The following is a 25,952-nucleotide window of genomic DNA, read 5'->3' as shown; positions in this document are numbered from 1 at the left end:
AGATTCTTTGTATTCTTCATATTTATTGTTTCTTATGGCATGATAGCATATATCACAATTTGATCAAACAGCTGTTCTCCTTCCCCTTCCCCATCCCCTCCCCATCCCCTCCCCTCCCCTCTCCTACCCTCCCTTCTCCTCTCCTCTCCTCTCCTTTCCTTTTTTCATAATTCCAAATTGTTTTCCAGAATGGTTGGACAAATCCATAGCTCTACATTCACAGTGTCTGTCTTCCCACAATTTATTTCTCCAGCATTTTCCCCCCTTCTTTTACCATCTTTACCAATTTGAATCTAAAGCACTACCTCCTGGCTTATTTTCATTTGCATTTATTAGATTATTAGTGTTTTTAAATTTTTCAGATGGCTGTTAGTATGCTTTTCTTCTTTTGAAAACTGTTCATATTTGTTAACCATTATCTACTTGTTAATGTCCCCAAATAGCAGCATAGATTTGTATAACTTCACTATAGATTCTAGAAATTAAACTTTTATCATAAGTACTTAATGCACATATTTTTTCATATCCATAATTTGTCTTTTTCTTGACCCAGTGGGGTTTTTTTGGACAAAAGTATTTAAATTTTATATAATTGGGGCAGCTATGTGGTGCAGTGGATAAAGCACCGGCCCTGGATTCAGGAGGACCTGAGTTCAAATCTGGCCTCAGACACTTGACACTTACTAGCTGTGTGACCCTGGGCAAGTCACTTAACCCCCATTGTACACACACACACACACACACACACACACACACACACACACACACACACACGTATATATGAGGGTTAAGTGACTTGTCCAGGGTCACAGAGCTAGTAAGTGTCAAGTGTCTGAGGCTGGATTTGAACTCAGGTCCTCCTGAATCCAGGGCCAGCAGTTTATCCAGTGTGCCACCTAGTTGCCCCCCCACTATATTTTAAAAGAGGTAATGTTTGTTTTGTGATTCTATGACCTTTATATCTTTTGTTTTTGCTTTACATTCATTTCCAAATATATTCTTTCTTTGGAGCCAGTTTCTAGTTATAGCCCTCTTCTCTCTATTTTCCAGAGTTATATCTCAAAACAGGGAATAAAAAAGAAGAAAAACTGCCCTGTAGGTAAACCAATCAATATATCAACTAGATCTGACAGCATATTCAGTGTTCTACACTCATTTTCCTACACCAAAAAAAAAATGAGGGAGATGCATTTTCTCTTCTTTATGGGGCCAAACTTGATTAATCAATTTACAGCATTTCATAGAATTACAGTTTCATTTTGTCTTTTATATTGTCATGGAATTTTTTTTTGTGGTGCAATAAGGGTTAAAAGGTTTGCCCAGGGTCACACAGCTAGTAAGTGCCAAGTGTCTGAGGTTGGATTTGAACTCAGGTCCTCTTGAATTCAGGGCTGGTGCTCTATCTACTGCATCACCTAGCTGCCCCCATGTCATGGTAATTTTGAGTATTTTTTTCCTGGTTCTGCTTACTTCACTTTTCATTAGCTCATAAATCTTTTCATGCTTCTCTGCATTCTTCATATTTATTCTGTGACCTTTAATGAAAGAATTCAAGTCATTTGTTATAGTAGGAATGTAAGGGCCTAAAATTCTAGCTGTGATGTCTAAAATCTAATAAGTGGTCGCCTTAAATTAGAAGCTTTAGCAAGAGTTTAGCCTTTTAAGTATTAAAGTGCATTAGAAGTTAATGAACAGAGAGAGAGAGATTGAGAACAGATTACTTATAGCATGGGAAATCCTAGTTTAGATCTATTCGGTATAGCCAGAGAGAAAAAACCTTCCTTTCCTAGCAGCCCATGTAAAGTCCCCCACCATGCCGAATTCCAGAAACAAAAGGACCTCACTCCTCTGTGGCTTCTCCCAGAAGTCTCCAGTGAAACCAGAAACAGGGCTGTCCATACACACAGCTCCAAGCTAATTGGCTGGTAACACTGATTGACAGGACCCATGGGTGACAGACATCCCTTCTGGATGCCAAAGTCATGTGGTTTCTTTTCAGGCCAGAGCTTACAATGTCCCTCCTAGCAGGGGGTGTCATTCCAATTCTCACAGTCCCCCCTGTGCTTCATGCAGAGAAACATGGTTTCCTCACATGAAGCAATAATGTTACAGAAACCTATGATTAACAAAGTAAAGGAAATGAAAAAAGAGAAAAAGAAATTGAGCGACGCATTGACAAAGGCTAAAGGGGGCACTCTCCTATTAGCAGGTGGACATTACAAACAGAAAAACTAAAGGGGGCACTCCCCCTTAGTAAGTGGACATTATAAACAGAAAAGGTAGTTGTTGGGCAAGGGACCTTTTTAATGTTCCTCAAATCACATCTAGTAAGCAACTCCTAATATGTAAAGTTAGCTTTGGAGATAGTTATCTGTTAAAGTGGGAAGCTAAACTTTATTTCAGTAGCCTTTGCACCTTAGAGAAATCTGGAAAATAATAATAATAAAAGTAATAATACATTTTATCATCATCAAAAGACATCATAGAATGAATGGCAGGTTTTCCATATAGATTAGACAAAATTCAATTTTATATTCATATTTTTTCTCTTTCCTGATATTCTTTTTAATCTCTTTAAAACAATAGGAGGTATGCAAATATTTGACAGATCCCAGTGCATCAGATAAAATATTGGTACAGAATATTTTCCAAGCAGTGAATATCTATTACAATTATTCTGGAGAAGCAAGCTGCCTGAATATCTCACAAACGGCAACAAGCAATCTTGGGATCCAGGGCTGGAACTATCAGGTAAAGATAGATATTTGCCCTAGAAAAGGGCATTCTTTAAATCTCAGCTGCTATTAATTCTTTTTTTATTTTATTTTATTTTATTTTTTTAGTGAGGCAATTGGGGTTAAGTGACTTGCCCAGGGTCACACAGCTAGTAAGTGTCAAGTGTCTGAGGTCAGATTTGAACTCAGGTCCTCCTGACTCTAGGGCTGGTGCTTTATCCACTGTGCTACCTAGCTGCTCCAGCTGCTATTAATTCTTAAAGGTATTATAAGTTATGTTAATAACTTCGCTTCATTTTTATAATTTCATTGCTTCTGGCTTTTACTTGATGGCCTGTTTGCATTGTTGATCCAGTACAAAAACCAAAGATAGTGATTTGTGTAAAGCAAGTCTTGTTTCTTTTGTCTTTGCTTTTCAGGCCTGCACAGAAATGGTAATGCCCTTTTGTAGCACTGGTATCAGTGATATGTTCGAACTTCAGGCATGGGATTTTGCTGCATATTCTGACCAGTGTTTCCAAGAATGGGGTGTGAGACCTAGACCTCTGTGGATTCCAACTGTGTTTGGTGGTAAAAACATCAGTTCACACAGTAACATTATCTTCAGGTGAGCTGCAGAGTCATAATGGCATAATAAGACATTAGTAAAACAACTGAGAAAATATGACTTGAAAACACTATTGAGCTGTGTAGTTTGGATTAGAAATCTTAGTTATCTTTTCCTATCTCTTGAAAGATAAAAGAAGCAGAAAATAAATATATTTTGTACCTATTACCCCATTTACTTAGACAGCTTTACATGGGCCAAACAGCATATCACATCAGAAGCATTATATATTTCTTCCATTTTGTCTTAAGAAGCTAAGTATTTGGGATGTGTTTATGTCAAAGTCGATTGAGTGAAATGTATACGGGAGTACAGTATGTTATGAATTTGGAATTTCTAAGTATTTCCTGTAATGCTAGGCTTCCCATTATAAAGGTAAGAGTTAAGCATATTTTTCTACAGACTAAGCCTGTAGCCTCCAGTGAACTTCCTTGTTTTTGTAAAGAATGCACTGTGAAGTACATACAGAAACCTTAGAGTCAGGGTCTTTGTTCAAATTGCAAATTCATTTCTTTTAGAAACTTCTTTAAACAAAAGTCAAAATTAGCTGTTGGGTCATAACAAATAGCTGAGTCTTTTAAAAGTGAGAAGTATTGGCTTGAATTGGAGGATTACTCTGGGGCTTTCAGATGGGGGTATTGGCTGGCTTTGCTAAAGAGCTGCTGTCTTCTTTTGCTCTTGCTGTTACTAGCTCAGCAGGGTATCAGCTCCAAACTAAAAACTGCGTCACTTTGATGGAAAACTTACAGCTCCATCTTATTGAATTTCTTTAAATTGAGTCTTCATTATAATTCTGCAAAACTATACTGTACAACCCAGCTTTATAAAGTGACAGTTGAGCAAATAAACCTGTTTTAATGCATTTAAGGGGTCTTTGCCAGATTAGGGTGTTTGCAACTAGAAAAGCCTGAAAGCACTCAAATGAATGAGAAAAGAAATAAGTGCTTAAACACAACACTGTGAGACTCAAAGCTTATCTTTGTCTTTTCAGAGGCAGAGACTTTGTCATCATCTTGTACTTTAGGAATCTACCTTCACAGCAGCATCTGTCTGGTGGTTGTTTCGTCCATTTAGCTACTCTTAAAGTGATTGTATGGCATTTTATTAACAATTGAATGACACATATATTCAACCAAAGTTCTTTTAGGTATCTATCATGTTACAGGGGAGATGCAAAAATGTAAATTACATTGACCCTGCCTTCAGGAACCTGACAGTCTAGCAGGTTGATACATCAAATTCCTTCTCAAGGATCTTTGCGTGAATTTAAGTTTTATATTTGATTGGCTCCTACTGAAAGGAAAATCATGGTTGGATTGAAATGGAATCATAGGTCTTTGTATGATAATTTCATGTAGGAAGTGCTGAAAACCATCTCATTCTTTTTTGTGCAAGCAGTACTGGTGATACTTATAAGTCAATCAGCAAATATTCACCGAGTTCCTAGAATGTGCCAGTTACTGTGCTAAGTGCTGGGACTACAAAGGCAAAAATGCAATGGCCTCTTGTTAAAGGCACAGAGGAAGGAGATGGGATATTATGCGTTAGGAACAGCAAGGAGGCCATTTTGAATACCACAGAATGCATGTAGGGGAGTAATAGCTAACAAGCCTGGAAAGGTAAATTGGATCCAGATTGTTAAGAATTTGACATGCCCGACAGAGGAGTTTTTATTTAATCTGAGAGGCAGTAAGGAGCCACTGGAGCCCTCTGAGCAGCAGAGTGATGTGGCCAGACATGTTCTTTAAGAATATAACTTTGGCAGCTTTGTGCAGAATGAATGGTTTATGGGAGAGACTTGAAGCAGGGAGACCAATTCGGAGGCCATTCTAATCATCCAGGAGAGAAGTGAGGAGGACCTGAAATAGAGTGATGGCTATGTGACTGGAAACAAGAAAGATTGTGAGATGTTGTGGAATTAGAGTTGACAAGATCTGGGAAATGACTGGACATGTAGGGTGAGGGAGAGTTAGGATAACAGCAGGTTGCAAACCTGTAGATTAAAAGAATGGCAGTACCTTCAACAGAAATAGGGAAGTTTGAAAGAGGGGTAGGATTTGGGGTGTAAGGAAAGATCATGAATTCTATTTTGTACCTTGAGTTTGTGGTGCTTTGAGCATATCTGGTTTGAAATATTGAGTTGGAAGTTGTTAATGAAGACCTGGAACTTAGGAGAGAGAGTTGGACAGGATATATGGATCTGAGTTATTTGGATAGAGATGATAACTGAGCCCATGGGAGCTTGTGAGATCACCAAGAAAGAAAATTTAGTAGAAGAAGATAGAGCGTTGGGGGCACATTTACATTTAGGGAACTGGACATAGATGATGCTCAAGTAAAGGAACCTGAAAAGGCAAGAGTGAGAACCAAAAGAGAGTGGTATTATGAAAACTAAGAAAAGAGAGTATTTAGATAGTCAACAGTCTGTCTCTGAGGAGAGATCAATAAGGATGAGAACTGAGAAAAGGCCATTAGATATAGCAATTGTAAGATTATTGGTAACTTCAATTACTTTAATTTTCTCCATGAAGTCTTTCCCAACACTTCTTAATTCTAGCACCTTCCTTCTTTTAAATATTTACTATTCATCTTGTATACATCTCATTTGTACATGTTTCTTTACTTCTTTTCTCCCCTATGAGATTGTGAGTTCCTTGGGAGCTTGGGCCATCTTTTGCCTCTCTTTGAATTCCTAGCACTTAGCACATTACCTTGTACATAAGAAGGACTTAATACATGGTTATTCAATGACTGACCAGAGAGAGCAATTTCAGTTAAATGATGAAGTCACAAGCCAGATTATAAGGGTTGGAGAAATGAGTAAGAGGGTAGATACAGTGAGTATAGATATCTTTTTTCTAGAAGTTTGCGAAAAGGAAGGTGAGATATAGGATGATAGCTTAAAGACATGGTTAGGGCAAGTAAAGGGTTTTTTTAAGGATGGGGAAGACTAGGCATATTTGTAGATAGCAGTAAAGTAGTCAGAAAACTGGGACAGAATGAAGATCAGTTAAAGAGAGGAGGTGGTTATGGGGATAATTTGCTGGAGAAATGATAAAAAATACAAGTTAGAGGAATTGACCTTGGCAAGGAGAAGGGCCATCTCATCATTTAATGAAGCAGAGAAAGAAATAATGGAGCATAACATCTTGTAGAATAGAGAAGAAGACAGAGCAGATGGTTAATTTTGAAAAAGTGAAGCTTCTCCATTGACGGGATGGAGAAAAGAGAATGTTTGGAATGGCCCCTTTGCATAAACTAGTGGAGGATCAATTAAGGAGGAGTCAAAGGATTGCCTTTTTGCAGTGAGGGCCCAGTTGAGATTAAGTAGCATAGATTTGTAGTGGATTCAGTTAAAAGAGTTGTGTGTCTTCCTCCAGAACTATTCAGCAGTATGCGAGGAGAAGCAGAAAAGGTAGATGGTGGGATACAGGATAAAATAAATAACAAAATACAATTTGAACTATTTGGAGAAGACAAGCTACTGGGTGACAAACAGAATAGATCTACAAAGGCCCAAGACCTGTCAGAATAATCTACTTCCTTTTTGTGATAAAGTGGCAGCTTCAGTAGAATGACAGTATGTGATCTAACTTTAACCTTTTAAAATTCTGTCCACAGTGATTCTAAGAGTATGTTGTCTAGAGCACAACACTGGTGTATAAATGCATGATTGACAAGAGGGTCAGGCCCAGAGAATTGTTATTAGTGGGTCAGTACACAGTTGGCTTTTAGCAATTTGTGAACAGAGATAGAAAAAGGTGCAAAAGGTTTGAGAGAAGAGGACAGCATAGAGTTGAACTGGTTAACTATAGGGTCAATATTGGGAGAGGAGAGAAGTAGAGCCAGATGAGGAGTGATGGTCTGTGAAACTATTGAGGGGTGGAGGGACTGGAGGTCACATTGAGAATGAATAAGTTTAGGAGGGAAGCACAGAGGGAGATATAATACTGTTTTTATGGAGGAATTTCAGAATTCTTGATCATTGAAGTGGAACATTTTGGATGGTGGGGAGATCAAGGGTGTGACTCTTTCTTTGTGTAGCTAAACTGGATTGATGGTATAGGTCATGAGAGTTGAGTATATTGATGAACTGAGAGTCCAGGGTGATTGACATATGTCAGTCTCCCAGTATAAGGGTATTGGCTGGAGAGGAGAGAGACTGTGTGGCAGATACTAAATTCTTAGAGAAATGAGAAAGAAAGATCTGGAGGATAATAGACAAATTCCATGAGGATCTAGATGGGATATTCTATCTGGACAAAATATTACTATACTCCCAAACTCTCCTGTGTTTTCTATAGACTAGGATATTTTTAGTGTATAAGTAATATAGTCCAGGCTAAAAAAACACACAGGTATATTTTATGAAAACGTGTAGTAACTAAACCTTTTGTAATACCTATTCTTGGTATGGACGTGACCCTGGGATCTTGGAAGATGCTTCTGCATTCTTAAAGCCCAAGATTTGTCAGACCATACTAAACTAGAAAGGCATGATCTTTGTGATTAATTGTATATAATAAATATATATCTATATATGTCTATTTAGATATCTGTTTGTATATAGATATCTATAGATATATGTATATCTATTTCTGCCTAGATATCTGTGCACACATACACTCCATCACAAGAATCATGTTTTTAAAGCCTGTGAGCAATAATTATTAATAGTTGATACCTTGGGGGACCCAGTGATCTCCCCTTCTTTCTTAGTCCTTATTTTCCCTTACTCCAAAGCCCAATTTTCCTTGAAAGTAAGATTCATCTGGGTCAAAGGAGTCTTGGGTGGAGACAAATCCATTTGTCTAGATAGCTGAACGACTTTTTGGATGAGATTTGTGCCTCTATCAGCTTGGGTAGAGTCTAGATTCTTTCACAGCCATTCTTGCCAAGATTTGAGTGATTGACTTTAGTCACGTAGACTTAACCCAGACTTCATTTTAATATAGTACACTTCCAAATCACGGTCAGCCAATTAGATTGGATTGCTATGTGATGGACTTCCTACAGTTAGAAGGGTATATAAACTGTGATCCCACTGCCATTAGGGGTCTTTTTTCAGAGAGGTGGCCAATGGTCTTCCTTTTATTAATAACTTACTGGCTTATTAATAAAAATGATTATGTTACTCAGAAACTATGTCTCTCATATTTTAGCCATCTCAAGCTTGCATTCACTCTCTCTCTTGTCATTGTTGGTCATTTGTTCAAAATGACATCACTGTATTAGAGTCAAGTGTCTACCTATGGCTGAGCAGACCAATATGAGCTCAGAATGCTCTACCATAGGTTGGACATAAAATAGTCCATGTGAACTTTTGGGGTGGATTCTCTAAATTCATACAACTAGCAAATTTCTTTAGAGCTACTTCAATTATTCTTTGTTCATAAAGCATAGTGCCTTCTTTGATGTGGGTACTCCATGCTGGGTGTTCCTCTGCCAGTGTGTTCCATGTCACATGATCAATTCCAAAGTTCTTCAAAAAGATCTTCAGAGTATTATCTATCAATAACCTAAAGATCAGTCTTGCTACAATCAGAACTGTTGGCCCCAATAAATTGGCCCCAAGGTTGGTTTTCTCTTTTTTGGGGGAGATGGCGCTGCTGGTGCTGGTGGTGATGAGGGCACAGCCATTCTCAAATACAAGTGTTAGAATTGTTTTGATCAGCATGGATGGAGAGGGTATCCTCACTGATATAATGAGATCCTTGGATTATATAAGTGTAATGATTTTCTGTTGGGTAGGTACCATAAGCAAATTAAGAGAGTATGGAATCGTTTATCTGTCAGATTTATGGACAAAGAAAGAATTTAGGACCAAAGAAGATGTAGAGAGTAAAATAAAACATAAAATAAATCATTTTGATTATATAAAATTAAAAAGCTTTTGCACAAACAAAACTAATGTAACCAAGATTACAAGGGAAGTAGAAAACTGGGAAAGAATTTTTGAAAGAAATATCTCTGATAAAGTCCCCATTTCTCAAATATATAGAGAACTGAGTCAAATATATAAGAATACAAGTCATTTTCCATTTGATTAATGGTCAAAGGATATGAACAGGCAGTTTTCAGACAAAGAAGTCAAAATTATCTATAATCATATGAAAAAATGCTCTAGATCACTATTGATCAGAGAAATGCAAATTAAAACAATTCTGAGGTATCACCTCACACCTATCAGAGTGGCAAATATAACTGTCACTTTTTTGATTGTCAACATCATGGTCCCATTTCTAATGACAAAGTTCTGTCAACCCCTATTTAAGCATAAGAGCTAATAAATTTGACCTCTTATATTTCTCCATTGTTTTTGTCAACATTTGATAGCTTGTGTATTGAGTGCAAAGCATTGTTGAAAAGGGTATAGGAAAAAGAAAAGCCATTGACCTTAAAGAATTCATCATTTAATGGGAACAGGATGATCACAAATATGTATCTTTGTTGTAACTTTAAGATCATAGGATTAAAAGGTAGAAATGAACTTGCAATTGGATTAGATAATCTTTCTTATTTTACAGATAATGAAATTGATGCTCTCAAAGAGTTGAAATGACTTGCTATGGTTCACATAGGTGAGAAATTTGAACTGAAATCCTTGGACTCCCAATTGAGTGGTCTTTCTATTCAACTGTTAACTTGATATTATAGTATTTATTATAGAATGGAAATTCCTTATGGAACAGGTCCATCTTAGATGCCATTCAAAGTATGTCATTATTGCAGGGTTCCCTTGCTGCTTGAAACACAAACAGTATTCCGGCAGCATTTGCTGAGGGACAAAAACAAGATTAAAAATTTCTTAAGATATCTTCATGTGAACAATGCTGTTTCTGTTACTATGCCATTAGTATTTCAAATGAAGTAATCCCAGAAAAACAATAAAGGCTTTTCATTGTTTAATATTAATAAAGGTAAGTTAGAAAGAAGACAGGCTTACATCATGGTAGTAGAAATTTGGTACCTTTTTCAGGGGTATCAAAATTATCTTTCAATTGGATGTTGAGTATAAAAAAATCCAATATGAACAGGTAAGTAGATCAATTAAAAGCTAGCATTTGTAATCATAGGAAGTGGTTTTCAATCAACTCAAATACTCTTTTTTTTGTGCTAAGGAATACACATTCTCCAAAGGCAGAAGGGAAGCAACCTAAGGTATACTTTTCTGGAGCTCACGATTTCCTATTTTCATTCTATGTGGGCCACCAGGTATAGCATGTTTTTATTTTAAGTCATCTCTAAGAAAGGAGTCTGAAAAGGTCCAATAGGATAGTTGTTGTCCTCCTTGTCGTCATCTTTGTGTTTGGGGAGCCAGATGGCCTCCTACCAGAGGATCATGGCACTAAAACAGCATGTAGAGAATGTAGCTATGGATTCACTCTCACTTAATTCCTGTGTTTGGCTACTACCCATTAGTTTCACAGCCCATTCTCTTACTCAGCTTTTAGAATAACACAATATTTTTTAAAATTTATTTTTCTTTCCCATTGGATAGCTTAATAGGATGCCAAACACTTTTTTCCACACAACTTAAAAGGAATGCTTCACTCATGTCTGTGTAGAGTCTAAGTATAAATGAGAGAAGGGTTCCTTTTTGAGCTGACTCATTTACCATCATTTCTCAGGCCCAGTAACTGCTGACAGTGATTCCATTTGGCCTGATGATAGGAATCTTTACACAGGGGCAGCCAGATTCCCCCAAGAAAGCAAATGCATTTGTATATTTCTCAGTGATTGGCTTAGTTTTCACATGACTAGGACCAAGAAATCAAGTCCATGAACATCTTGGGTTTCTCAGCAACTCAAAACACTGTTGCTAAGCCACTAGGTTGGTTCAGATGACCTTTTAAATCAAATGCAGTTTGCTTATTATGTTGCTTTTGGGATGGCCTTTTTGTTTTGCAAATGATGTAGTGTTTCCTATCTATGTTAGGTCCCTGAAATTAGAATGATGATAAAAGTTATTTGTCAATTAAAAGAATCCAAATCTGTGGATGTATAGTTTACTTTTCCATTTGTTAAATAATTGAAAACCAGCACCCCTCTTTGTTTTGGAACTCTCTTTGGGTAATTGAAGGGGGAAGTTAGCTCTTTGTTTTATTTTCTCTTTGTGTGTGACAAAAGCAGAACAATGCTCTTTTTGGAGTGAGTCTTTCTGGTATACAATTGAGTTACGAGTGAAAATTCCTTAGGGAAAATGATAATAATTTAACAGGCAATTTAAAATTACACTTTGAACACATATTATTGGTAAGAACTACTTACATTTGCCAAGAGAAAGTAAAATGATTCTGCACACAAAGTCACTAGCTATATTTTTAATGTTAAGAACTTAGTGTTCATCTAAAATCATTTTCAGAAAGTGGTGGGAGTATGGCTGAAAAAACATGATTTGTGTTGACTTTTGCTTTTTATCTCTGCATAATGTGTTTTTTCTATCATCCATACATAGCAAGTAGCTATAATGAAATTAAGTGAATTGTCTGAGACAACAGTAAGTCAGTGACTAAATTGTGAATAAAACCCAGATATCTAATCTCTAAAAATAATTGTAGGTCTGTATTCTATAGGGATATGTAGTGTAGCTTTGGATATATAATTATCTTGATTTTGCATTATGGTAGTATGTACAAACTTAGGTACTTATAACATGATTTTGGTCATGAGACGTAAATATATAAACATATACACGTATTATAGGAATTACTTATCTGAAAATTTGACTTTGAAAATTTCGTTTCAGGTTTGTAATACTGTTCATAAAAGGGGCACAATATTTTTTTAAATAGATTTTTATTTTTCAACATTCATTTTCTTAAGATTTTGAGTTCCAAATTTTTCCCTTCCCTCCTTTCTCTCTGTCCTCCTCAAGATGGCAAGCAATATGAAATAGGTTATACATGTACAATCATGTTAAACATATTTCCACATTAGTCATATTGTGAAAGAAACAGAACAAAAGGAAAAAACACCACAAAGAACCAGTCCACCCCCCCCAAAAAGTGAAAAGATTATATTTTTGTCTGCATTCAGACTTTATAGTTCTTTCTCTGGATGTGGAGAGCATTTTCCACTATGAGTCTTTTGGAATTGTCTTGGATCATGGTATTACTGAGAAGAGCTAAGTCTATCATAGTTCATCATCACACAATGTTGGATATTGCTGTGTACAGTGTTCTCTTGGTTCTGCTCACTTCACTCAGCATCAGTTCATTTAAGTCTTTTGAGGTTTTTCTGAAATCTGCCTGCTCATTATTTCTTATTGCACAGTAGTATTGCATTACATTCTTACACCACAATTTATTCAGCCATTCCCCAATTAATGGGGCATTCCCTCAATTTCCATTTCTTGGCCACCACAAAAAAAGCTGCTATAAATATTTTTGTACATGTAGGTACTTTTAAAAGGGGCATAATCTTATACAAATTTGAGAACACAGTAGAAAAGGTGCCATTCTCTCTTTACAAAGATTCCATCATCCAACAAGCATTCATTAAATACCATTGTGTAGAGGCATTGTGCTAGATGTAATTCAGGAGGATAGGTACTAGTTCTTTCAGTAGTTGAGTTTGGCTGTGTGATAGTTTGTGGCTGTACAATAGAGGCTTTTGCTATGTTAAGCTAACTGTCTAATATTGACATTAAATTAATTGCCTTAACCTCGTTTGCACCATGTTTTTTTTTTTTGTTGTTTGTTTGTTTTTTGCGTGGGTCAGTGAGGGTTAAGTGACTTGCCCAAGGTCACACAGCTAGTATGTATCAAGTGTCTGAGGCTGGGTTTGAACTCAGGACCTCCTGAATTCAGGGCTGGTGCTTTATCCACTGTACCACTTAGCTTCCCTGCACCATGCTTTAACCAGTATATAACTGACCCACAGTAATAACTCAGTTATATTTCATAAACTTTATTTTAAGGTTATCATATTTTTCCCATAGAAGTTTAGATATAACTCAGTTGCTTTAATGAAAAGACCAAAAAGAGCTTAGAAACTTTTTCTGCCAGCAAATACTTGATCTTCTTGCCAAATGGAATGAGATGGCAGCTGATAGTAGTGGTGGTTTAGATTATAAACTTTTTTGTAAAACTTTATGGTGAATAATGGTTAAAGATGGGCCTCAGTTTCTTCCTATGTAAAATTATAGTGCTGCATTAGATGGCCTCTAAAATTCTTTCTAGCTCTACTTCAATGATCCTAAGATTATGCACATTTTCACATAATTAAACATTGAGAAGCAGCAGAGAGGAAAACAGGTTTAAAGTTGAAATGTCAACTAAGCAAAACCTTAGGAGGACTACATTAAAGGGACAGAATAAGAAAGGGGAACAAGTGATAAGAGTTAATTAGTAAATTTATGAATAAATGAATGTGTGAATGTAGAAGCATTTATGAAGCTTCTGTGCCAAGCATTGGGGTTATAAAAACAAAAGGAAGACAGAGCCTGTCTTCAAGGAGCTTATATTCTAACGGAAAAGGCCACATATGGGGGCATTCCATGAATCTTAGTGCAGTTTTAAACTATTAAAACAAACCTTCAGGATTTTTTTTAAGGTATTAAAGCTTAAAACTGTGCTAAGACTCATGAGACACCCTGTATATGGAAAGGGTGTTTGGGATAGTGAGAGGAACCAAAGGTCAACTAATTGATGTTCTAGTAAATGTCAGTGTTCATTTGATAGCTGTTTAAGAGCTGGAAAGTGGAGGTGGAGTGGGAGTAGGGAGGTTATGTTAATGGTGGCAGGGGTAGGGTGGATGGTGAAATGTGAAGCATGGCTGAGGCTGGCCAGATATAGTGGGCTCTGAATTTGCACTCATTAATTCACCAATCTGAGTGGCTCAGGCCTCATGGTAGGAGATACAAAGCTGAAGGGGATTCATTTGCTGAGGACATAGTCTGGAGATTCTAGCCTGTTTCTCTAGCCAAAGATGGAGAGAATTCTATGGAGGTTCTATGGAGAAAGGGATTGGTCAAAAGAAAGATCTAGGGGGAATAAGGTCTGAGGAAAACACACTGGCCCTGGCAATTAGAACATCTTTAGTGATTTTAGAATGGCTTTAGGAGAGTGGTCAGGGACAGATGTTAGAGTACAAGGGATTGTTGATTGCGTAGATAGTGAGGAAGTGCAGGCAATGAGGAGAAACTTTGCCTCAAGAAATTTAACAGTTAATAGGAGAAGAGATGGGTTTTGATAATTGTTTAAGGGGATAGTGGTGTCAAGAGATTTTTTTAAAAATCATGATAGAGAAAGCTATTATTTCAGACATAGAAGAATGAATTTATGAAGGAGAGTTTGAAGACGCAACAGTAGAAATAGAAAATATTCTTTCTTCTATTTGGCCCTTCACAACCTGGTCCCAACCTACTTTTTTCATCTTTTTACATATTACTCCCTTTCACACCTATTGTGATCTAGTCAAACTGGCCTCTTACTTTCCTCATATATGGCAGTCCATTTCCTGTCTCCTTGACTTGCCCTGGACTACCCCTCATGTCTCCTGTGCACTCTCACTTCTTTGTTTCTTAGAGTCTCTTGTTTCCTTTAAGATTCAGCTGAAAGGCTGCCTTCCAGATGAAACCTTTCCTAATCTCTCCTCCCCAGCAGCAAGTGCCTTCCCTCCAAATCCCTCCTACGCTATTTTGTATAGCTATTTTATTATAGACGATGGAATGTAAGCTTCTTGAGGACAGGGACTATTTTACTTTTATCTCCCCAGTGCCTAGCACAGTGCTGGGTACTTGATAAATGCTTAATAAATGGTTGTTAACTGATTGAAGAAGATGGGAGGGAATGGAATCCAGGGGTATGAGTGGAAGAATTAACCTTGACCAGACCTAGAACTAATTCTTCCTTAGAAATAGGGAAAAGTAAGCAGAAGATGGATGAAAACAACAGCTCTTTTGAGGTGAGGAGTAAACAAATTTCTCAGCACAAGGAAGACCCAGATGAAGTTGTGATTACATTTCTTTTTTTAACCTCAATACATGTTTCATAATAGGTTCTTAGTGCCACTTGTTGGGATGTTAAACTAATTGCCTTTCCCTGCTTCTTCCTGCAGCAATGGTGCACTGGATCCTTGGTATGCAGGTGGAGTGAATGAGAACATCACAGATACTCTGGTTTCAATAGTCATCCCAGATGGAGCTCATCACTTAGATCTACGTGCCAGGAATGCTGATGATCCTGAGTCAGTGTTGTTAGCCAGAACCATGGAAGTTGACTACATGAAGAAATGGATCACACAGTTTCAGGGTCATCTCTGAAAAGCGACATGGATGCAACAGAATAATGTTGTGATTTTTTTCCTCAAACATCACCCCCTGTGCTTTTTCTGTGTATTCTTTTTCCATTACTAGATTGGGGACAAGAGAGGAAAAGTACCTATAATAAAATTCCCTCAGTGGGATTTTATTTTGCAGGTGGGGGACTTCCATATTCTGTGTTCTTTAAAGAGGTCCTTTTTAGTTTTTACAAATTGCCAAAAACCTAACCTGGTATGTCCTCCCTGAATATATCAGGGTTCCCGATTGTCTTAGGAAAAATGAACAACTCTACTGAGGGATAGCTTGATTAATGTTGGGCTTTTTGTCCCTCACCTATTCAGTTTTTCAAATCACCTTGGGGGGGGGGGAGGGGGCTACTTGTCACTTCTCACCAGAGAATTTTGCAAAAACAAACCAACAAACAAACCAGAAATGTTAAGGGCAGGGGGGTGATGAAAAAATGATACCTGCTGTTGTGGAAAACCTTCTTAATAGGTCACATCTAGAACATGGAAAACATTTCTCTTGTTCTGAAGTTGTTACCCAAGGATGTAAGTTGGGCTGTGCTATTGTAAAGAAGGTATAGGGCTGGGCCTTATACCTATTTGTTTATATTAAAATACATGCCCGCTGTATTTTAACATGCCACATATTTAGTTTGGTTGTTTGTGTGATTTTTATCTTTCATGTGTATCTTCCTTCTTGGCATTGTCTCTTAATTCTGGGATATTTGCCACAGCTTGTTTGCCAGAGAGAAATTTGGCTATTTTCTGCTCCATTTCTCTTTGTTTCTGAGCTCAATTTTGGGACACTTTTGATAGGCTCTTCTGGTTTAAAAAAAATCAACTTTGCCCATTATATTTTTTGAGGGACTTGCTTGTATACAATTTGGCACCTACAGAAGTTTCAATATAGATCTTAAAATTATAGATTAACTATTCAAAGTTGGTTCCATTTACCTTTCCTTTTCTTGTTATTGGTTGGGCTGATGTCATGAAAGCCCGGGGTGTTGCAGCACACAGGGGCAGGTGCACAACAAGTTTCCTGTTTGGTATCCAAAAAGGCCAACTGACCAATTCAGAGAGACAGCATTTTTGACATTAATAAATGACTGAGCTGTTCCTATTTTCAAGCTTTTGGCTTCTTTCATGCAGCACTTACACTGAAACCTTTCTTTCTGAGAGCTTTTTTAGGATAACAAATAGGGCTGGATCAAACCCTTTCAGGGGCAGAGGGGGACTCTCTTAACAGCTTCTGCTTTGTTGAAAGTCTTTTTCTCTTATTTTTGCTGTTCTCTTTCTTTAGGATCTTTCCCGTTGCCCTGCCTTGGGAACAATGTCTGTTCTTTAAAAAAAAATGTACCTCAAGCCTAATCACTTAAAAAAAAATGCCGGGGCAGCTAGATGGCGCAGTGGATAGAGCACCGGCCCTGGAGTCAGGAGTACCTGAGTTCAAATCCAGCCTCAGACACTTAACACTTACTAGCTGTGTGACCCTGGGCAAGTCACTTAACCCCAATTTCCTCACTAAAAAAAAAAATGCCAATTCATGGTTCTAGCTCAGATACAAGGACAATGTGTGTGTGTGTGTGTGTGTGTGTGTGAGATCTAGAAAATATAGGAGGATAATTGTCCTTTTTTAGAAACATTCAATTCCCTATTATATTGGATCATTTAGTCACTGTTTTCATTTTAAATTCAGGACAATTCCATGATGTGGGGATCTTATGACCAAAGTGTAATGGTGCTGGTTTTTGCTGCCCATGAGTAGTTATATAATTTGGAATGTATAGATTACTGTTTTCCCATTATGTGTATGTGAATGACCCAAGAGAATTTTCATTAAAATGTCCTTTTTTGCTATATATTATAAATGTATTTACACAATATATACACATATAAGTGGAATTCTTAATGACAATTTTTACCTATTAACTACCTGAGAAAATTAGGCTTAAGAAAGTTTTCATTAAAAATCAATCTCTCTTCGGGCAGCTAGGTGGAGCAGTGAATAGAGCACCGGCCCTGGATTCAGGAGGACCTGAGTTCAAATCCAGCCTCAGACACTTGACACTTACTAGCTTGTGTGACCCTGGGCAAGTCACTTAACCCCAATTGCCTCATTTAAAAAAAACAAAAAAACCCCCAAAATCAATCTCTCTCTGTGTCTCACTTACTCACCAACACACACACACACACACACACACACACACACAATACTTTCACACCCACAATTTTTTTTTTTGCAGGGCAATGAGGGTTAAGTGACTTGCCCAGGGTCACACAGCTAGTAAGTGTCAAGTGTCTGAGGCCGGATTTGAACTCAGGTCCTCCTGAATCCAGGGCTGGTGCTCTACCACTGTGCCATCATACCCACAATTTTTAATGAAAATTAGGCCCAAGAAAGCTTTGATTAAAAATCCTATACATAAATACACACAATAAATATTTATATATGTGTGTGTGTGTCTGTACACACATACTTATGTATGTATCAACACAGCTTAAAACCATCCTCAAAATATTGTTATTTCAGCTGATATTATTTGGATGCAGTAGCCTTTGATGGGGAGGTGGGGAAGCCTTTAAATAATATTTCCCACAACCTGGTATTTTTGAGAGGCTATTAGGCATAATGGATAGTGTTGGGCCTAGAGATAGGAAGAACCTGGGTGTTAATCTTGACTCAGGTGATATGTAATAGCTGTGTCACCCTGGCCAACCCTTTCCATTTTCTCACCTTCAAAATGGGGCTATTCATATCTGTAGCATTTATTTCACAGAATTGTTGTGAGAAGCATGTGAAATGTGTGTATAAAGAACTTTAAAAATCTGTAAATATTCTAATACTCAGTAAATAGTGTTTAAGCCCCAATAATTTCTTAGATTGTTAGAGCTGGAAGGGACCTCATGATATAGAATGTTATAACACAGAATTATGGAAACTTAGAGCAAGGGAGAGCCTTAGATCCATAAATATGCAGCATATTATACCATGAAACATAGACTATATCAGTGGAATGGGAACTTAGTGATCATTTCATTGGACTCCTGCATTTTATGTATGGGAAAACAGGCTAAAAGAGGTGAAGAAGGACTTGCTCAAATTACTAGTTAGTCTGTATTTTCCTGTATATTTTGTAACAGAAAAGCCTTGATTGAAATATGGTTTAAATATACTACATTTAATGCTAAGATCTATCTATCTATCTATCTATCTATCTATCTATCTATCTATCTATCTATCTATCTATCTATCTATCTATCTATCTATCTATCTTTTGCTGGGCAATTGGGGTTAAGTGACTTGCCCAGGGTCACACAGCTAGTAAGTGTCAAGTGTCTGAGGCCGAATTTGAACTCAGGTCCTCCTGATTCCAAGGCCGGTGCTTTAAGCACTGCATCACCTAGCTGCCCCAATGCTAAGATTTTTACAGTTATTTTGCCATCATTAAAAAAGATTTGTATTGATTTAATGTAGTAACTACTTCCAGTTGACATGTGATTCTGAGGAGAAGTCTTTGGAAAACAAAACAAAACTATATGCCTACAGAAGATAGGAAAAGTAGACTAAATCAGGTTTGGCTTATCCATTATCTTTTCAAGATTAAGGACACCAGCAGCCTTTTTTTTTTTTTTTTTTTGGCTTGGAAATAAAATTCAATGAGAACTCCGCATGTAGTACTTTAATAACTCAATGGGTCCATGATCTTACTGACATGGATACTTTGAGCAATACAAATTGTGACCCCGTGCATGGTTTTCCATCCTTTCAGATGTCTGTGTCCTTCCACAAATCTTGTATACATACAGACAGCACTTAACATTTGTTGAATGAATGAATGTATATCACTTATTTCAAATTAGATGTTTTTTCTACGAAGTAATAATCTAATTAAATTTTAGCATAAATTTCAGGTTTTGTTCAATTGTACTGTTTCATCCAACAAGTATTTAATATGTGCCATGTCCCTTGTACTGTGATCGGTGTCTGTAGGGGATCAAAAATAAGTATATCGCATGGTCCCTGCTATAAAGAGGCTTATGTGCTTTTGGATAAATGAGATTAGCATGAAAAGAGGAAGACGTGAAAAAAATCCAAAAAGAATATGTTTATAAATTATTAATAAAAAGGTAACGGTTTTCTAACAACAACAACAAATTGGATAGTATAAAATTAATTTGAGCCAAGGCCAATTTTTCCTAATCCTTTGCATTCCAAATAGAAACAGAAATTTTTCCCTAAATCTACTTTTCTAGATAATTCTATTGGCAGGATATTCTACTAACAGGCCAAATTCCTTAGCAAAGGTTTTAGATCCTAAGTAATTATAAAAATACCTTCACCTTCACCAATCTATTTCTAGTCTGTCACTGGAAGGGATCTTAGAGATCAGCTAATGAAAAGTTGAGTCTTTCCCTAGATGATCCCTTGGTAGAGAAAACAGCATAATTCAGCCTCCTTTCCATTTTCCCATTTTCCATTATCATCTGCCAAAATAAAATACCCCATACTGTAATAAGTCTTATTTTTTGACATCTATTATTGAGTCATATCTCTGTCTTCTCTTTCCTAGGCCAAAAAAAAAAAAAAATCCCAGTTTCTAATTGTATGGGTGTAAGTGTTCTTTAGTGTGATTCTTTCTACACCTTCCTTCCCCTGCTGTTTACCACTTTTATCTTCTGTGTTCTATCCAGTCCCATTCTTGACAAGAGTTCTCAGTCCATTGCTGTTCAGCCTTGGTGTAGGGATAGTTGGGGGAGGGAACAAGAGAGAACTGCTTTCCCTTTACTGGTAATTTGCAAAATCTTTTAACTTGGTTTCCTGAATTTAGCAAGTAGGAATAGGGAAAACTGAAATGAGGAACAGAAAATCCCTTCCGTTTGTCTTGGTGTTTGATAATATATGCAACCTCTCTGGGTGGTTTAAGCGGTTTAGGTACTTTTTATAAAAGGGATCTTTTAATGACAAAACTAATGTGATTATCCGAGTGACTGTGAGAGGGGTATTGAAGGCTTAAAGAAAATCTGTTAGAATAGCTGAATGTATCTGCTTAATCCTTTCTCTAATGTGGGTGAACAATGCTCTGGGAAGCTATTGGTCTTTCTTTTTTGCAGTAAATGCTTGGTCTCCAGAGGTAGGGACTGTTTGCAGCACTTTATATCCTTAGCTTCACCTTCTAAAGAGCACAACAGCATAGGGAAAACCCAAAGGGAAAACCCAAGAACTTACAGAAAGCCAGCCTCTCCTGTGATAGCTGAAGGCAAAACTTACTGCTTTCTCTGCCTCACCATTCGCTACCAAGAGATGAAACATCTCAGAAACCATTGCCACAGATGTGGCAAGACTGTTATCTAAAAAAAGCACTGGGCCTAGCTCCACTAGTGTTAGGTGCTGGATGGATGGATGCATAATTCTTTGAAATTCAAAGGCTTGATTGCTAAGGAATGGGCATTTACTCATATTTTTGTGGAGATTTTTTGTTTTTGTTTTTGTTTATCCTGTGCTTCTACTCTGCGACCTATGGCATTCCATATTTCTCTTTTGCCAAAAGTGAATAAATCTAAATTATCAATCTCACCAACTGCAAAAATTGTTGGAATGGGCTGTTGGAATTTTACAATGTTAATTAAGTGCCTTATCTGTAGGTTTTAAATATATTCCTTGAATTCTTAGTGGGCTATGACTAAGAATGTACATTTTTATCATGATTATAGAATGCTAAGTTTGGAAGGAATCATGGAAGGACATTAATTAGTACTAATTCAAATTGTGAATTTCTTCTGATCTCTACCCTCCCTCACAAAGGGTCTTTGGGTTTCTACTGAATAACCTTAAGTGATGGGGACTCACTGCTTCCTAAGGCAGTCTTATTAGATTGCTCTTGTCATTTCTTCCTGATTTTGAGAAGAAATGCTCTTTTAGTGTTCCCACTGGAGTCACACAGAATAATGTTTACTCCCTCTTCCATTTGACAGCCCTTCAAATAACTAAGAAGAGCTATCATGTCCTCCTCCCAAGCCTTCTCTATACACCTATGAAAGGAAAAACTTGGATTGCATTGTCCAAATCTGTGGCCTGTAGGGTTCCACCCTTTCATCTTTCAATAATATAATAATAGTTGGTTTACATAATGTTTTCTGGCCCCACAGCCTGTTTTTTGTTCAGTATGCCTTCCTGGTCATGCTCTAATTTCTTTTTCTTTTCTTTTCTTTTTTTTTTTTTTGGTGAGGCAATTGGGGTTAAGTGACTTGCTCAGGGTCACACAGCTAGTAAGTGTCAAGGGGTCTGAAGCCAGATTTGAACTCAAGTCCTCCTGAATCCAGGGCCGGTGCTTTATCCACTGCCCCACCTAGCTGCCCCGCTCTAATTTCTTAATGTACCTCTTAAAATATAGAGTTTGGAATTGACTACAAGGTTCCGGATTATATTCCTGGAATGTAAACTGAGGTTGGATTAGCTTTTTTGGTTGTCATGTCACTGTGGTTTTTAGCCCACTAAATTTCTCAGGTCTTTTTTTGAATGAACTGCAGTCTAGCCTGGCTGCATCTTCTTCTTCCTTGTGCTATTGACTACTTTAACCTAAAACAGGGTTCAGCTTTTATATTTATTAAATTTCAGCTAAGTCTGTAGAGGAAATAGATTCAAAGATAGCACCGCTTCTCTTTATTCATTCACTTCCTCTGCCAGATTTATTATCCCCATCTGTTAGGCTAATATGGTCAATAATTTAAATGGGAGTGGCTTCCACCTTGGGTATGTTTATTGTGATAAAATATATTTGAGGTTTGAATAATTTGTTTCATGATAGTCCATGAGGTTAGTGTAGGTAGTAAGACTTATTTGTTCTGGGCTTATGATTTTATGATTCTACAAAACTATGTGCAAATTCCCTTCTGCAATGAAGAGCAATTTGTCTGTAGCTTATAGTCTTGGAGAGTTGTCTTGGGCAGGGGTACCAAGAGGTTAAGTGGTTTGCCCATAGTTACATGGTCATTATGTCTTAGAGGCAGATCTGGAACTTAGGTCTTCCTGATTCCAAGGCCATCCTTTTAATCATGTTGCTTCATTTGTCCCTTGCTAAGATATGCACCTAAATAAATAGGCTATTACTTGCCAGACTGTAAACTCCATGAGGGGAGGTATAGTTTTATCTTCCCCAGACCCTACCACTGCATTCTACATATAGGAGATAGTTAATAATTCCTTGGGGCAGTTAGGTGGTAGGGGCAGCTAGGTAGTGAAATAGAGTAATGGGCCTGAGTCAGGAAGACTGATCTTTATGAGTTCAAATCTGGTCTTAGACATTTACTAGCTGTGTGATCCTGGGCAAATCACCTAGCCCTGTTTGCCTCAGTTTCCTCATCTGTAAAATGAGCTATATAAAGAAAGGGCAAACCATTCCAATATCTTTGCCAAGAAAACCCTAAATGGGGTCACAAATAGTCAGACAGACTGAAAATGACTCAACAACAACAAATTAGTGAATGGTTTAATAATATAAATATATTATAAAATATATATACACATGCACACATGTATGTATATGCATGTCTATGTATAGATATACATATAAATGTATGTGTGTGATTTATTGTACCTTCCAGAATAAGAAGGTATGAAGAAACTATAGTCTGCACTGGTAGAGAGAATATTCATATTGATGAGATTATGGGTCCATCTAAATATTATAACTATGTGATTATTAGGATGCAAAGAAATCATACATCTACACAAAGGAAAATCTTATGCCCAGCGTCTCCCCACCTGCTTTGCCAGAGTCATCAAAAAACACTGCCCTATGTACCAACCAACTCCAAAGAAGGAGTGGAGGAGGAAAAATGAAGTCAGCACTCTGTATGTAAAATAGACTAATAAATGTTGGTGCAGCAGGAGGTGAGAGCAATAAAGTGAGCGGGCTGAGTTATCGTGGTAACCTGCTGAATTCCTAGGTCACAAAGTAATTTACAGACTGGTCCTAATGCCATTCAGTAATTATTCAGACAGCCCAGACTCTGGGGTACAGAGTGTCCTGCTGATTATGTTATTAATACCATCAACAAACAGCAGGATGTTGGTGTGAAGCAAAGAAATACAAAACAGGCAACCAAGTTGATGAACAAAACCAAAAGCAATATTAACTGGCTGTGTGGGTAACAAAAACAACAACAACAATAACAACAAAAACTCCAGTCTGTGCAAGTCACCCCTTATCACTGGTTGCCCCTTATGATACCAGTGCAGACTGCTTAGGAAGATGGCTTTGGGGGATGGGCTGGTGGAGAGGAAACAGAGCCATCCATGTCAACCAATTTATATCAAAGACCCTATGCAATAGGCCCCATGGAGACAGATGGAAAATGGTTTCTAGGCCCCCCTCAGAATAATTTAAATTAACATCCAAGGAACAATGTCAGACCTTCTTTGACATAGTGTGGGAATGAGTGGCCCTAGCATTTTAACTGGATCAGGGAAATTGGTGGTGTCCAGTAAAGGATTTAATCAGCTGAGATTACAACCTTTGTTAACCCAGATGTACCTTTGAGGAGTTTGCCACCAGGGAAGAGTGTTCTATTCAATCCTCACCTTCTTTCTGCTCAAATATACAAAGATGACCTAGGAAATTTTGAAGTTGTCTTGGAAAATGGTAACTGATTTTGTTTTTTTTTTTCTAGCAGTAAAGAGTAGTACAAAAAATAAAATCAATTGTATTTTAAAAGACAAAAAGTGACTAGTTACCAATGTGAGTTATTTCTGAATCAGCTGTAGTTCTTAGTAGAACTTTTGTTCAAGAAGAGTAAAATGAGAATATATGGCTTGCAATTGAAGCAACTCCAACTTGACTTCTGACGACAAAAAATAGGAAATAGATAAAAGAATAGAAAGACATCAATACAGATTAACCTTGCCACATGAGACCAGAAGAGCCTAGAAATCATTCCAGCTAGGAAACATTTGATCTCCTTACCAATCTTAGAGATTATAGCAACTAAAGAAAATACTGTTTAGAATATAAACTCCTCTGTAAAATCTTATGAATGGGGATGATGGAAGATAATGGACATTTTTGACTCAGAAACAAATGAGAAGCTGTTGAAAGAAAAACACATTTATAGAAATATTTAGTGAGAGACCCAATTAAGACAGATAATTTTGAGGGTATTTAATGATGAAACTGGAAAGAGGAGAATGGATAATCTAGCATCTGTTCCTCCTAGAGCAGACCTTAATTTGCGGAGTGGGGCATGGATGATGAATCTTAATAAGGGGACTGAGAAGATCAGAGAGGTATCATGAAAACTAGGAGAATTCAGTATCTCACACACCCAAAACAGAACAAGAGAGTATTCCAGAGGAAGGGGTATAGTCTCAAAAGTTACTTAAAGGTTATGAAGGGTGAAGACTGAGAAAATTAAGATGTTAGTAATCTTAGGGCAGTTTTAGTCGAGTGGTATGCTTGGAAGCCAGATGCAAAAGGGTAGTAGATGGAAGCTATAAATATAGATGGCTTTTTCTAGGAGTTTGGGTTTGAAAGTCAATAGATAGTCATTACACATTTATTAAGCACTTACTCTGTGCAGGCAATATACTAAATGCCGAGGATAAAAAAGGGGGCAAAAGACAGTCTCTACCCTCAAGGGGCTTACAGTCTAATGGAAGAGAAAACAAGTGTGTACTAACATGCTATATATAGGATAAATAGGAAGTAAAAGGGGAAAATCCTAGAATTACGACGTATTGGGAAAGACTTTCGGTAAAGTATTTGGTGGAGTATTTTAGTCAGGACTTAAAGGAAGCCAATAGATAGAGATAATGAGGGAGATTGTTCCACCTGCTGAGAAATGAAGTGTCTTATTTGTGGAATGGCCAGGAGGCCAGTGTTACTAGGTCAAAAAATATATGTAGCATAGTAAGGGATAAAAAGACTGGAGAGGTAGGAGGGGGCTAGGCTATGAAGGGATTTGAATGCCAAATAGAGCATTTTGTAAATTGATCCTGGAGGCAATATGGAGCCATTGAAGTTTACTGAGTAGGGAAGTGACATAGATGAATTTACACTTTAAGAAAATCACTTTAGGAGGATCAGAGCTAAGATAGCAAAGAAAAGGCAGAAACTTGCCTGAGCTCTCTTAAATTCTCTTCCAAACAACTTTATGCCTCAAAATGAATTCTGGAGAGGTAGAAACCACAAAAGGACAGGGTGAAACAATTTTCCAGCCCAAGACAAGTTAGGTGGTTGGCAGGAAAGGTCTGTCTCACTGAGGTGAGAGTGGAATGCAGTCTAGTGTAGGCAATGCCCAGGCAAGACAGAGGCAGGCCGTAGGGGCAATAGAATCAGTAG

At 37.4% G+C, this 25,952-nt stretch overlaps 1 protein-coding gene across 1 annotated transcript in view; it reads left to right on the top strand.

Moving 5' to 3' along the window:
• LOC122745527 (prolylcarboxypeptidase) overlaps nt 1-17,627 on the top strand; it is a 91,629-nt gene extending 74,002 nt beyond the window's left edge. Inside the window, exons 7-9 of the mRNA XM_043990861.1 lie at nt 2,587-2,751; nt 3,155-3,342; nt 15,406-17,627. Coding sequence (XP_043846796.1) covers nt 2,587-2,751; nt 3,155-3,342; nt 15,406-15,610 — 558 coding nt within the window. The 3' untranslated portion in view covers nt 15,611-17,627. The remainder of the gene's footprint in view (nt 1-2,586; nt 2,752-3,154; nt 3,343-15,405) is intronic.
• Nucleotides 17,628-25,952: the final 8,325 nt, after the last annotated feature.

This window comes from Dromiciops gliroides, chromosome 3, assembly GCF_019393635.1.
Source record: "Dromiciops gliroides isolate mDroGli1 chromosome 3, mDroGli1.pri, whole genome shotgun sequence".
Classification (NCBI taxonomy): domain Eukaryota; kingdom Metazoa; phylum Chordata; class Mammalia; order Microbiotheria; family Microbiotheriidae; genus Dromiciops; species Dromiciops gliroides.
This window is presented reverse-complemented; position numbering and strand designations above follow the sequence as displayed.